Below are 15,655 nucleotides of genomic sequence, written 5' to 3' on the forward strand. Positions count from 1 at the left end.
TAGGTGTCTCATAGTTGGGGATTACATGCAACAGTGCTTTGGAGCACATCAGTTAATTTGTGACAATAAATGAAATGCAAATTTTGAATACATTATTATTAATAAAATATTCCAGTGAGACGGTTATCAAGAGTTCTGAATGATTAAAAAATCCATTGTGTAATTTGACTGATATTGTAATTCTTCAATTATTGCTAGCACAGTATGATCTACAATCGATGCTTGAAGTGCAAAGCTATTAATCACAGCTCATTATTCGACATTTGATCTGCCATCTCACTTTGTAATTTCATCGTATTCAAAACAGTGTCTTCCTTTGATTTTAGATTGTACAGTAAACCTCATTTATTCATCATTAAAATTTATTGTTCAATTTAATTGTAGATTAAATTTTGCATGTTAATTATCTGTTTCCACCAAGGTCCAAACAGTCATAGCCCATTGCTGAACTCCTTCAGTGGAGACTATTCTTCCCCTTTCAATATCACCAGCAACGGCCACCAACTTTTTCTTCGCTGGTCAGCTGATCACGGTACTAACAAAAAAGGCTTTCGAATCCGATATGTTGGTAGGTGATTAATTTAATTTCATACGATTCCCTTTTGGAACCCCACCAAATCCGAGGCAACTGCATGCAGATCTAATGCCTGTCATTCTGGTTTGTTTCCAGCTTATTACTGCAGCACTCCAGAATCTCCTCCCCATGGTCTAATACTCAGGCAAACGGGAGGACAGCTCAACAGTGTTGTTCGCTGGGTATGTGAGCGAGGCTACAGACTTATTGGAAATAACACTGCTTTGTGCAGAAAATCACCGTCTGGATTTTACTCTTGGAATGTACCTGTTCCAGCCTGTCAAGGTAAACATATCATGAGCTCTGGTGGATGTTCCTTTAAAATATCGCAGGCACACACGACAAATCTAATTTTCTCCTGACAACAACCTATTGTTTCTTTCCCTTTCTAACTTCAATTCTCCTCTTTTGTGTTTGGAGAAAGATCAGTAACAAAAAAAACATTTTATTTAACTAACAAATGACCAGGTGCCACATTAAAAACATGAGACCAAAAAGCTGAGTTGTATCATTAATTGCTGTCAAATTTTAATTTAAAGCAAGTTCATGTTTCTTTAGAACCATTAACATAGTTAACTAAACAGCAACAAAAGAGAATCTAACCATCTCCCCTTGACAGTCAATGCACTATCCTGGAGGTTGCTATTGACCAGAAACTGAACTGGGCCAGCCATATAAATACTGTGGCTACAAGAACAGGTCACAGTTGGGGACTCAGTGGCGAATAACTCACCACCTGAGTACCCAAAGCATTGCCACCATTAACAAGGCACAAGCCAGTTGTGTGATGGAATACTCTGCAGTTGCCTGGATGACTGTAGCAGAAATTACACTCAAGAAGCTCAACACCACCCAGGGGAAAGCAGCTTGCTTGATTGGCACCCCATTCACCACCTTAAACACTCACTCCCTCCACCACCAATGTAGAAAAGCAGCAGCTTGTGCTGTCTACAAGATTGCATTGTCTATCGCCCGCCAAAGAAATTTTATGTAGCTGTCCAAAGTCTCTCCATTGTTGTAAATAGATACCAACTTTGATGATCATCATGCCAAATCATATAAATCCAGCATATAAAGAGAAAGGTAATATTGGAGCACACACTGGAGGAAAGATTGGACCTAAAGATGAAAATCATAGTTTTAAATGAAGCACACTTTCCAGCAGAGAGCGAGAGAGAAGTTCTCAACTAGAAACAAGCACTGTTGACAAATATTGCATGAGCAGACAAGATCATAAGCAGTAACAATGCCAACTAGCTGCCTGGACTCGTTTGTAAAAATGATGTACTTTGCACAAATTGATAATATCTTATGTACATGTCTTACAACTACTATAATACAAAGTATTGAACTGTGCAGTTACATCATATAGTGGATGTGAGGTGTTATGGCAATATACACAGCAAGAGGACAAAGGTGAGTGGTTAATCTCGAACAAACAGAAAAATTGCTTGGCCTGGATCTTCCGAGCAGCAACAGTGATTGTTGGATGAATTTCCTCTTACTCGTCTTAACTTTGCATTTCTACTGGGGTATTCTAAGCCTGGCTTTCAAAGAAATGCACAGCACAGCATCCATCAGAGCTAAGTCAAAGCAGAATTGAGTTGAGGGACAATAGGACAAGCCCCTTTAATGGCAATAGCTGCTATATGGAAAGGTTTGAATGTTAGTGAATGGATGAGTGAATGGATGCATGGGTAGCTGGGAGAGGAAGTGAGTATTTAAGTAGTGAGGGGGTAGTGGGTGAGGTGGATTGGTGGGTCACGTACATAAGTGGGTAGGTGGAAAAGGAGTAGGGGGCTTGGAGGAATGTTTGGTCTGGTTGGGGGTAGTCAGGTCGGGATGTTAGTTGAGTCGGGTGCGGAGGATAGCCAGATGGTCAAGAGGGGGCTCGCTGGGAGAGTGGGTAGTCTGGTCAGGGGGTAGTCGGGTTGGGAGTTAGTCTGGTCAAGTGGGAAGGGTAGTTGGGTGGTCAAGAGGGTAGTCAGCTAAGCAGGAGTAGTTGGATCTAGGGGGGGTAGTCGGGTGGGGGGGGGGTTGGGTTAGTCAGCAGACCAGAGGAGTGACTGGGGGTGGGGGGGGGTTCAGTTGTGCAGTTAACCAGGAAATGTTGGGAACATAAGGAATAAGAGCAGGAATGGGTCATTCAGCCTCTTGTTTTGCTATTCAACTATAATAATAATCTTTATTGTCACATGAACATGGCAATGAAGGTACTGTGAAAAGCCGCTGGTCGCCACATTCCGGCAGCTGTTCGGGTACGCAGAGGGAGCATTCAGAATGTCCACTTCACCTAACACTTCGTCCTTCGGGACTTGTGGGAGGAAACCGGAGCACCTGGAGGAAACACACGCAAGCACAGGGAGAACATGCAGACTCCGCACAGACAGTGACCTAAGCCGGGAATCAAACCCGGGACCCTGGCGCTGTGAAGCAACAGTGCTACCCACTGTGCTACCGTTATGGCTGGAATTTTCTGTCTGTTGATGCCAGCAGGATTCTCCAATCCCCCTGCAGTGAATGGAGTAGGGCTGAACGTCAAATTCTCCGTTATCGCTGGCAGCAGTGGTGGGGCAAACTTGGATCAGAGAATCCCAGCCTATAACTCTAATAATAATTTGGTCTAGACATAGGGTCACTGTAAAGAAAACCAAGAGAGTATTAGAACATGACTGATCTTCTCTCTCAATGCCATTTTCCTGCACTATCCCCATAGCCCTTCATATCTTCAATATCTAGAATCTGTCAATCTCTGTTTTGAATATTCTCAATGATGAAGCCTCACCAGTTCTCTGGGATAGAGACTTTGAAAGATTTTCTGCCCTCTGAATGAAAACATTCCTCCCATCTCAATCCTAAATGGCCTACCTCTCATTATGAGACTGTGATCATGGCTCTAGATCTCACAGCCAGAGAAACACCCTTCCTGCATCCACCCTGTTGAGCCCTCTAAGAATTTTGTATGTTTCAATAAGAAAACCTCTCATTCTTCTAAACTCCAGAGAATATAGGCCCAGTCTCCTCAGTCTCTCCTCATAATGCAATCCCGCCATTCCGCCGATCAGTGTGGCAAATATATCCCTCCTTAGCCAAGGAAACCCAAAACTACACACAATACTCCAGGCACTGTCTTAGCAAGGCTCTATACAATCCCAGCTAAACTTATTTCCTCAGGCACTCAAATCATCTTGTTATGAAGGCCAACATTGCACTTGCTTTCCTAATTGCTTCCTGCATCAGCATGTTAGCTTTCAGTGACTTACGAGCAAGGACACCCAGGGACCTCTAGACATCAACACTTCCCAATCCCTTATCATTTAAAATATACATTTCTCCTTTTTTTTTAAACCAAAATAGATAAATTACTATTTTATCACTTAAACTCCATCTGCCCACTCACCTGACCTGCACTTATCTTCTTGAAGCCTACTTTCATTCTCCTCACAACTCCCTTTCCCACCTAGTTTTGTGTCATCAGCAAACCTGAAAATATTACATTTGGTCCCCACATCAAAATCAGCGTTATTAGATTGTGAATAGCTGGGGGCCAAGCACTAATCTTTGCAGTAACCCATTAATCACAGCCTGCCAGCCCATTTATTCCTACTCTGTTTTTGGTCCATTAACCAATTCTCAATCCGTCTCAATATATTACTCGCAATCCCATGTGCTCTAAAACTCACCTCTTGTGTAGGAGCTTCTCAAAAGTCTTCTGAAGATCGAAATACACCACTTCCACTTACATATTCAAATGGAATCCTGAGGAGTGGAGGAATTGCTCATCGGAAATTTAAGCTTCCTAGATAATCCCCACCAATGTCAGCATGTCAGGCCTTCCATTGAGTCCCAACGCTCATCTCTGGTCATATATTCATTCTCCGACAACCTGGAGACTGGAAGATTTGACCTCTTTTCCCGAATAGAGGGAGAGAATGGTGGAGAGAATACTGCCCTTGCAATTGCTCTTGAGTTCAGCAAGTAATAAAATCAAAGAAGTTTGGTTGAGTTCCTTTTCACTGCTATTATGTTATAGAATCATAGGATGATTACAGCACATAAGGACTCCATTCTGCTCTCATGTCCATGCCAGCACTCTACAAGAGCAAATCACACAAGTCCCGAAAGACATGCTTGTTCGGAGAATTGGACATTTTGAGTTCTCCCTGTATGCATCCGAACAGGCACTGGAGTGTGACGACTGGGGGATTTTCACAATAACCTTTGCAATGTTAATGTAAGCCTACTTGTGACACTAATAAAGATTATTAGAGTACTCCCCTACCTTTTCCCCCAAACCCTACAACTGTTTTCTCTGCAAAATTTCAGACCTTTTTCCCTAAGCTGTAAATAGTTTATTTAGATTTAGATTTATTGTCATGTCTCCCGAGGTACAGTGAAAAATATTGATCTGCGCACAGTCCAGATAGATCATTCCCTACACAATAAACATAGGACATACGATAGATACACAATGTAAATACATAGACATAGACATCGGGTGAAGCATACGAAGACAGTGCGACTTAGTAGAGAAGGTGTGTGGAAAGATCAGTTCAGTCCGTAAGAGGGTCATTCGGGAGTATGGTAACAGCGAGGAAGAAGCTGTTTTTGAATCTGTTAGTGTGTGTTCTTAGATTTTTGCATCTCCTGCCTGATGGAAGACATTAGAAGAGAGAATATCCCGGGTCAGAGGAGTCTGATTATGCTGCCTGCATTCCCAAGGCGGCAAGAAGTGTAGATAGAGTCAATGGATGGGCGGCAGGTTTGCGTGATGGATTTGGCTGTGTTCACGACTGTAGTTTCTTATGGTCTTGGGCCGAGCAGATGCCATATCAAACTGTGATGCAGCAAAATAGGATGCTTTTTATGATGCATCTGTAAAAATAGGTAAGAGTTAAATGAGGACATGCCAAATTTCCTTGGTTTCCTGAGGAAATATAGGCGCTGTTGTGCTTTCTTGGTCATAGCATCAATGTGGATGGACCAGGACTGATTGTTGATGATATGGATACCTAGAAATTTGAAACTGTCAACCATCTCCTCCTCAGCACCATTGAGTTGCAGAGAGAGAAGCCAAGTCCCAGGTTTGGGAGTTATGATATGAGCTTGGCAGGGATTATGGAGTTGGAGGCAGAGCTGTAGTCAATAAATAGGAGTCTGACATAGGAGTCCTTGTTGTCGAGATGCTCCATGGATTAGAGTAGGGCCAGGGACATGGCGTTTGCTGTGGACCAGTTGTGGCAGCATACAAATTGCAGTGGATCAAGGCATTCTGGGAGTATGGACTTGATATGTATCATGACCAACCTCTCGAAGCACTTTATAATGATAGATGTCAAAGCCACCAGACGGTATTCGTTGAGGTACGTTGCCCGGTTCTTCTTTGGCACCGTTCTGATAGTGGTCTTCTTGAAGCAGGTGGCAACCTTGGAACGGAGTAGGGAGAGGTTGAAGATGCCCACGAACACACCCGCCAGTTGGTCAGAACAGGATATAAGTACACGACCAGGGACTCCGTCAGGACCTGTTGCTCTCTGAGGGTTCACTTTCAAGAAGGTTGATCTGAATTTGGAGGCTGGGACGATAGTTATGGGTGTGTCTGAGGCTTCTGAAGCAGTTGAAAATACTTGTTTATTTCCTGCTCGAAATGAGCATGGAATGCATTGAGTTCATTGGGGAGGCTTGCACTGTTGCCGGGGATTCTACTCGGCTTTGCTCTGTAGCCCATATGTTTTTTAAGCCTTGCCACAACCAACAGGAGTCCATGTCGTTCGTCTGTGACTCCAGAATAGTCTGGTATTGTCTCTTGGCATCCGTGATAGCTTTGCGGAAGTGATACCTAGATTTCCTGTATAGGTCAGGGTCATCTGTCTTGAATACTTCAGGCCTGGCCTTCAGAAGGGAGTGAATCTCCCAGTTGAACCATGGTTTCCGGAACCATGGTTTCCGGTTGGGGAACGCACGTACTACCTTCCTTGGCACACAATCTTCTACACACTTACTGATGAAGTCTGTGACAGTGGTGGCATACTCGGTTAGGATGTCCGCTGCGTTCTTGGAACATGGACCAGTCCACTGACTTCAAGCAGTCGTGTAGGAGTTCTTCCGTTGCCTCGGAGCAGCAGTGCATGACTTTTTAACCGATTCTTCCACTTAAGTTTCAGCTTGTATGCCGGGAGAAGGAACACCGCCTTGTGGTCCGATTTTCTGAACAGCCGTCGGGGAATAGATTGGTGGGCACCATGGAATTTTGTGCAGCAGTGGTCAAGCATGTTGGGGCCCATGGGACAGGAGATGTGTTGGTGGAATTTTGGCAGTACATTCTTGACGTTGGCCTGGTTGAAGTCCCCGTCATGATGGACAAGTCCTCCGGATATTTTATTTCAATGTTATTGATAGTGGTGTTCAATTCATCGTTACAGGATGAGGCCTCTGCGAGGCCTGGATAGAGTGGACGTGGAAAGGATGTTTCCACTAGTGGAGAAAGCTAGAACCAGAGGGCACAATCTCAGACTGAAGGGACGATCCTTTAAAACAGAGATGAGGAGGATTTTCTTCAGCCATAGGGTGGTGAATCTGTGGAACTCTTTGCCGCAGAAGGCTGTGGAGGCCAAATCACTGAGTGTCTTTAAGACAGAGATAGATAGGTTCTGATTAATAAGGGGATCAGACGTTACGGGGAGAAGGTAGGAGAATGGGGATGAGAAAAATATAAGCCATAATTGAATGGCAAAGCAGACTCGATGTGCCGAGTGACCTAATGCTGCTCCTATGTCTTATGGTCTTATAAGCGCCTTCTTCAGTTCTGCCTGTGGTGGGATGTAGATCACCGTGATAATGGCTGAAGTGAACTCCAGTGGAAGGTAGTATGGGGAGCACTTGACAGTCAGGTATTCCAGCTCCAGGGAGCAGTAGTTCACCAGAGTCGCCACGTCCGAGCACCAGGAGGTGATGAGAAGGCAAATCTCTTCATCCTTCACTTTGCTCGATGACACCATGCGGACCATCTGGTGTATTGAGAAGCCATCAGGTTGTATGGCATAGTCTGGTGAGACAGGAGTGAGCCATGTCTCTGTGAAACAGAGCCCACAGCAGTCTCTTACTTCCCTCTGAGAGGTAAGTCTAGAGTTAAGCTTGGCCTGCTTCTTTTCGATCACTTGGATATTTGCCAAGAGTATGCTGGGGCGAGGAGACTATTGTACTTTTTTAATATATAGACTGTGCCCTATTGAACAAATGGTTATTTGGATAAATTCCATTAACACTGACCCACAAAAGATCCTGTTATTGTGTACCATGCCTAAAATGTTTAATTCGTTCCAGCAATATCATGTGGTGTGCCGAAAGCATCAGTGAATGGAGGAGTGTTTGCTACTGATTATTCAGTAAACACGCGTGTTAACTATTTTTGCAATTCTGGCTATCGACTGACATCAAAGGAGCACTCCACTGCCATGTGCCAACAGGATGGTATGTGGAGTAATCAGAATCGACCACCACGTTGTTTGGGTAAGGAACCTAAGAAACCTAAATGGCAATTGGTCCCCATGTGTGATCTGTATACTTTAAAAGATAAAACTGCGTATGGATAGAAATAACAACTTACAAAATATGTTATTACTAGAATTCAATGTATATGCTGAAAATTATTTCATGATGTTCTGAAGCCATACAACTCAATCTTTCGCCCTGGAATTGGGCTATCAGAGGGTGAATACTTTGTGTGTTTGCGTGAAGTTTCTTAGTCCACGTTCAACAAATATTTGCAAAAATTTCAATCAAACACACCAAGTATCCAAATGTTCTCATTTCAATGTCTTTGATGTTAGTTCTGTGTTGACTCATAATGCAAATTTCCTAAGTTTTTTTTCTAGGTGTAAAAATGGGCATCAGTTAGATATTTCGAAATGATCAATAGCGCTGTCACAGACAAGCTGCGCACGGACATACGAGCAAGGAGTGGGAGGAGGCCACTCAGTCCCTTTATCCTGCTCTGCCATTGAATAAGATCATGGCTGATCTGATTGTAACCTCAACTCCTGCCTACCCCTCCGATAATCTTTCACCCCATTGCTTGTCAAGAATCTATCCACCTCTGCCTTAAAAATGTTCAAAGACTCTGTTTCCACTGCCTTTTGAGGACAACAGGTCTAAAGATTCATGACCATCTGAGTGAAAATAATTCTCTTTTCCTCTGTGTCTTAAATGTGCGACCCCTTACTTTTAAACTATGACCCTTAGTCCTAGATTCTCCCACAAAGGGAATCTTTTCCAAATCCACCCTGTCAGGACCTCTCAGGATCATTTGTGTTTCAATCAATTCACCTCTTACTTTTCTAAACTCCAGCGGATACAAACATAGCCTGTCCAACCTTTCCTCATAAGACAACCTGGCATTCCTGGTATTAGTCCAGTATATAATGCTTAACCTGTGCATTTTAGAAATCAGCCATTTGTAGCTGTGGTGATATTCTCGTCCCTTGCCTTATTAGCAACAGAAGTATTTTCACATAAATGCTTTACATAGTCCAACATAATAGAATTATGAGTAAAATTGGAGCCTACGGGATTAAAGGGAGCATGGGTGAATGGATACAAAACTGGCTAAGGAACAAAAAATAGCAATTGTTGTGGGCAGTTGTTTAGAACTGGAGAGAAGTACTCAGCAGTGTCACACATGGGTCAATGTTCAGACCACTGGTATACATCAATCACTTGGCCTTTTGTGTGCCGGGCCAAATTATATGAAACTTGGAAATGTAGTAATCACTGAGGGAGATAGGAGCAGATTCTGGGAAGACGTAGAGGGACTGGTAAAATTGACAGACACACAGTGCTGAATTTTCATCTTGAGTTAGGAGAACAGACTTCTGACTCATCAAACTCATCAGGAGTTCGCACTCCGAATGTTCTAATCTTTGTTTTGCAAAGGTGGGCATTCACAACAGTTGGATACACCATATTATAATCTCTCTCTCTCTCTCTCTCTCTCAATTTCATCTCTTTATTTCATCTCTTTTTAACTGATTTGGCATTGAATTAAATAGCCTTAATAACACTTCCCAAATTACACCTTGTAATGCTTATTACTGATTGGTTTAGATGTGCAATCACTTGCTCTGTTCATGCAGGTCCCAGATATAGGGTTTTGCATCACTTTGACTCTAAATTACTGTAAGCTCTACAGCAAAATCCGATGTGCAATTATGTTGGCATTTGGCATTGCAATGAATAGTTAGTGTAGTTCACTTGCCACTGAGAACAAAATGTGGCCAATTAACGTTTGAATTATATCGGGTTGAATGGCGCGTTTATCAGCGTTTTTCATGTCACCTGCAGCGATGAGAAACATTGCACTATTCAATGGCACTTTGCCATTTCTTTTGGCCTCTGGGCGATTCCCTCTGTCGAGGCTGAACCTACAGGGATTTCCTGCTGGGAGCTGAAGCCGACATTTCGGAAGGCTGCCCCCAACCCTCTCCCCATCCTCCCCCCCACTTGCAGACCCCTCCCGTCTTTGACTCCCTCTCACCCTCCAACCTTGGAGAGGACCCCCAGAGCACCCGTACCCCCCAACCTGTTAAGGCCCTCCTGGAATCTGAGCAACCAGGCACCCTCGCAGTGCCCCTTCCAGCCTAGCTGTGTCAGCAGGTCATTCTGGCAGTGCCAGGGTGGCATTGTCAAGGTGCCCAGGTACCAGAAGGAATGCAATGGTGCTATCCTGCCCTGTCCCCCAGGCTCTCCAATGGCCTGGACTACCCCCAGGTGCTGTTATGACTGGTCCACGTCTGTGTGGAATAGTACTAAACTGTGCCCTGGCGAGGTCTCCCAGGTCCGGACATTGAGTCCCGGGCACTAGGTGAATCCAGCGAATGTATATATAAATAAGCTGCAATATATAGATCTGGATCATGCCGAGTGAGGGTGAGATCCAGATCGTGATGACTCGCAAGATTCCGTTGAATCTCGCAAGACATTTGAACATTGCAAATCTCGCGAGAGTCCTCTCGTGCAATTTAACGGCCTCGTCCCAGCACCAGGCTGGATGCAACGAGACCGCTGAATTGCGCCAATGTTAACAATGTTCCAACAGCTTCTGAGGTGAATTGTATTGTTTTGCCATACAGTGCAGACTATATATAATTGTACTTGGTTTTCCAATGTTCTAATTAGTCAATCAATTTTTAAATTTTGTTTCAAGTGATGACATGCCCCAGCGTCAGTTCTTTCACTTTGGAGCATGGGAGTTGGCGAGTGGTGAATGGTTCGCATTATGAGTTTAGAACAAAAGTTGTCTTCACCTGTGACCCGGGCTACTATCGAATTGGACCAACTACCATCAAATGTTTGGCTAATGGAACTTGGAGCTGGGGGAGAGAAAAACCACGCTGTCAAAGTAACTATAACAATTGATTTGACTAATTTTCTTTTTGAAAATTTTAATGAAAATGTACTCCATGAATCAAATCAAATCATAAGAGTTTGCAATGCAGAATGATGCCATTCGGCCCATCAAGTCTGCACTGGTCCTTGGAAAGAGCACCCTACTTAAGCCCACACCTCCACCCTGGAGCTGTGAAGAACCGTGCTAACCACTGTGCTACCATGCTGCCCTAGCTTGCCTAAGGCAAGCCAAACAATTTTTCAAATCCTCAAATTAAGAAAAATGTTTAATTTATTTAAGTTAATTTTCTAATTGATTATTTGAGTTGTTTTTTCATATTTATTAATTGAACATCTATATTTATAATTGAAAAGTTATATTTTCTCCCTTTCCTGTTAGGCTTTATGTGTTGATTGAAATGGTGCTTAGATTTCCCTCTGGAACGGCAGCACGGTCACACAGTGGGTTAGTCCTGCTGCCTCATGGCGCCGAGGTCCCAGGTTCGATCCCGGCTCTGGGTTACTGTCCGTGTGGAGTTTGCACATTCTCCCCGTGTTCGCCCCCACAATCTAAAGATGTGCAGGCTACGTGGATTGGCCACGCTAAAATTGCCCCTTAATTGGAAAAATTGAATTGGGCACTCTAAATTTATTCCTCTGGAAATTCTGTTCAATAAATGGCCACTGGAAAATAACGGAACTCGGCCGGTCGGGGGTATGCATTGGGGGCGGGCCTCAGGCAATGGAGTACTCCGCTTTGGAGAGGACGGAGACCGCAGAAGCAGTGCCTCCCCCGATTCTTTCAGGAATTTGGATTCTCCAGCCGATCTCTGAATGCGATTTTGGTGTCGGCGACTGGAGAAACCAGCCCTTGGCCTTTCATTTCTTTATCCTCTTCAGAGATCATACCTTCCCGTGAAGGAATAACCTTAATTTAGAAATTATACAGAAAATCATTTTGTGTCCTACTTCTTCATGACACAACAAATTAACTGTTCCCAAGTCCAGTGTGTCATTTTGTAGTAACATGTGTAACATAACGGAGGTATTACATCCTAGCAACATATACTCTGAGATAATTACTGCTACATATCTAATTTGTACATTCTCATCATTTCCTTTTTCTTAGTTATTTCATGTGGAGAATTAGGAAATCCCCCTAATGGGAAAAAGATTGGAACTCAGACGTCCTTTGGAGCGACAGCTATCTTGACCTGTGATACAGGCTACATATTAGTTGGCTCAACTGTCAGAGAATGTCTGGCATCAGGGCTTTGGAGTGGAACTGAGACTAGATGCCTCGGTAAGTGAGTGGGTGGGATTCTCCAGATTTCTGGTGCGGCGCGCTCCCCCCCCCCCCCCCCCCCCCCCCCCCCCCCGGGATTCTCTGTCTCGCCAGCGGGCCAATGAGGTTTCCCATTGTTGGCAGCTTCACACCATCTGGAAACCCCTGGGCTGCCGGTATAATGGAGAATCCCGACAGCGGAGAATCCAGCCCAGTATCTTTCAAATATATAAACACAAGTATTGGGAGAACTACAAAGTTGCATTTTACATCAGCGTAAATATGTGACTCAATTGTCCCCTCCCCCATTAGTGACAGGGCACATTTCCCGATGTACACTGTCAGGAACATAATCAGGCCCTAATCCGGAACCATTCCCCTCCACCAGAAAATACATCCACATCGGCATGATGGCAGGCCGGTACAAATCATGACTGGTCTCCCAAGATATCCACTTAGAGAGCAGTCCTCTTAGGGGAGCTCAGTTGAGTGCAGTGCTCTGGGAGGAGAAAAGCAGTTCCAGGGTGCAGTGCCATGGCAGTGACTGGGGAATTGGGGGGTATTCCAGGGTGAATACCTTTGCTCCAGGGTGAACACTTTTGCTCTCCCTGCATTGGGGTGGCCTTTAAAAATACTGTCCTGATCATTGGATGACTAAGTTACTGGCAGGGTGGGTGAATCAAAGGCCCTTCCCTTGACCTTTTTTTTCAAAGTCCCGAATTATACGATGGTGAAACCTACTATTACTGTCGGCTTCAACACAGCTTTTCTCAACCGACATCAGTTTTTGCCGATGTTTGGGAAAATCCGGTCCATGTACAAAAGCAGTCATTTGGTTTATTACTTAATAAAGCGACATGCTTTGTCAAAACCTTTTGCTGCACTCATCACGACATTGGCAAGCATACAAATCAAAGGAAATCAACAAATTTATGCAGTGGCTGCCTGTTTCAACTAAACAAAAGATGTGACAGTCATTTGCTGGTTCATTCCCCAGGGCAATGACGACCAATCAGAGTCAAGCTGCCTGGTTCTGATTGTGCACAATGCTTGACAGTTAATTATCAGTCACCATCATTCTCCACAGCAATGTCTCTACGAATCAGAGTCCACTTGCCAATGAATCTGCACTCTCTTATCATTCAGCATAAATTTATTGATTTCCCTTGCATTGTATTTGTGTAAATGTCTTGTTGAGTGCTAGATTAAAAGCTTTGACAACATTTTTTTTTTTTCAGCAGCATAGTGTGTGAGAGAATGTGTGTAATTTTGTCTAAGGCATGATCAAATTGTCCAGGTTAAAAGGGATATATCTAAAATGGAATTTTATAATTAAAAATGAATTGCATAGTCATAAATGTTGGTTGCAATTCTGATACATTCAAATGAAGAATAGTTTTTTTCTTGAGATGGGAAGTCTTACTTTACCTTTTGTTTTAACTTTTAAGCTGGACACTGTGGAGTTCCAGATCCAATAGTAAATGGTCAAGTGGTTGGAGAGAATTATGGTTACAGAGACACTGTGGTTTACCAATGTAATCCTGGGTTTCGTCTGATTGGTTCATCTGTTCGGATATGTCAACAGGACCACAATTGGTCCGGACAACTTCCAATCTGTGTGTGTAAGTGAGCATTTCTTTTTCTATTTTTTTTTTTTAAGATTCCAATGAAGAAAAGCTTTGTAAATATAGAGATTAATCATATGATGGGTACATTATACGTCAAAGTGAATGTACACTCATCAGAAAATCTCCACAAAGGTCTAAGATCGACAATATGCTTGAGGCAACCCGCGTACTGAGTTATGGGGATAAAGCCAAGGGTCTATACAGAAACTGTGTTATCGCCATGGGCTCCAGCGACGCAGAATGTGCACAGATTATGAGGGCATTGATAAATAAAGATAACACAGGAGGCAATCTATTTGTATGTGCATCTAATGTTTATTTTCTGTGATCATTGAAAAAAAGAGTTAACTTGGATTTTGTTTAAAAGGAAAAGAAATTTGATGATTCTAGAACGAGGAATAGTGCCAAAGGGAGGATTGAGTTACAACACTGATAAACATGTACAAGGAATTAAACCTTGTGAAGATTTGCCCAACATTGCATTAACATGGTTTTCATGGATAAGAATATGCCTCCAGCTGTAGATTATTCTGGTTTCAGCTAGAATAAAAATTATTTTTGTGCTCAGTCAGAACAGTAAGTAAGCTAACGGTCATGGTGTGCAATGCTAAATTAAACATTCACATTTAAATCTATTAACCTTTTTTTAAAGCTAATTCTATCACTGAAGTTAAACAGGTCACATAATTCACGATCATGAAATGCTCTCTAATGCAATGTACAGTTTTCTGTTTTACATCATTTGGGACAGACATTGGTTACTGATGGAAAACAAATGAACTAACCAGTGGGTTATTAATAAGATTGTTTGTTGTGCATTTATGTAAACATTACAGTTATAAGCAGCAAATATGTTATATATCGATATTTTGCTGAATAATTTTTGACAGTAAGAAAACTAAAACTATTCACTGATTCCCTTACTGATGATGAATGATTGAACTTTAATGCGGTATTGTCTTTCTACCCTACATTTACAATGGTGCTCCTGAACACAAGGACACTGGGTCAGAACTCTACGACTGCTCACTGGCGGCGCGATACTCTGCTCCAGCCGACAGTGCACCCTCACCCACTGGTCTCCTGGCATGGGTGGCTTCAATGGGAATTCCCACTGACAGCGGCAGGAGTAGAGAATCCCGCCACCAGTGAATGGAATGCCACCTAGAAACACACAACTGGGACGTCGGAGAACGCTGCCCCTAATCTCTTGGAACTGCTGGCTCACTGTTCAAACCAAGTATCTAAACTAATGAATGGGCCGCAAGCAGAAAAGCAAATCTCCATTCACGCACAAGGTCAGACCCACATACATACCAAAGAATATCCAACGTACATGAAAAGCAAGACTAAAAATACACATTAAAAGCAAAGCAACTTAAAAGAACAGTAAGATTGCCATATTGGAAACAGTGAAACCCCAAAGCACGCAAATAACTAAACACTCATTTTTAAGGAAAGCAGGTCTGCATGGGGTATACAGTGTGGAGACAATCGTTTTCCCTGTGCTCCTTGAGGAATACAATCTCTCCTGCTAGGGTCAGGGTAACCAAACTTGTAATATAGGTCAGCCATTCTGGAACCGACAGACAAGAGAGAGTACCTGGTGAGGTTCTGCTGGTACTCCTGTATATAATTGATGGAAAATAAATGTTCCTTACTTTTGCTTACTTTGCATCCCTGAACCTTATTAAACTGGAGATGAGGGTAAACCTAGAGGTTGTTGACGTGCAGCCTTTCCAGCTGAGCCATCTCCTCATGTTGAGTTTTCTTTTTCTTCTGGAT

General features: G+C 43.1%; 1 protein-coding gene across 2 annotated transcripts in view; it reads left to right on the forward strand.

Annotated features, from left to right (window-relative positions):
* The window catches only part of csmd3b (CUB and Sushi multiple domains 3b), a 2,718,576-nt gene that overhangs the window by 2,551,135 nt on the left and 151,786 nt on the right, over positions 1 to 15,655 (forward strand). For both annotated transcript variants that reach the window (XM_072467431.1, XM_072467430.1), the window contains 6 exons: positions 422 to 568; positions 671 to 859; positions 7,898 to 8,083; positions 10,776 to 10,970; positions 12,087 to 12,260; positions 13,691 to 13,864. In XM_072467431.1, coding sequence (XP_072323532.1) covers positions 422 to 568; positions 671 to 859; positions 7,898 to 8,083; positions 10,776 to 10,970; positions 12,087 to 12,260; positions 13,691 to 13,864 — 1,065 coding nt within the window. The remainder of the gene's footprint in view (positions 1 to 421; positions 569 to 670; positions 860 to 7,897; positions 8,084 to 10,775; positions 10,971 to 12,086; positions 12,261 to 13,690; positions 13,865 to 15,655) is intronic.

The sequence above is a fragment of the Scyliorhinus torazame genome, chromosome 11 (assembly GCF_047496885.1).
Source record: "Scyliorhinus torazame isolate Kashiwa2021f chromosome 11, sScyTor2.1, whole genome shotgun sequence".
Classification (NCBI taxonomy): Eukaryota; Metazoa; Chordata; class Chondrichthyes; order Carcharhiniformes; family Scyliorhinidae; genus Scyliorhinus; species Scyliorhinus torazame.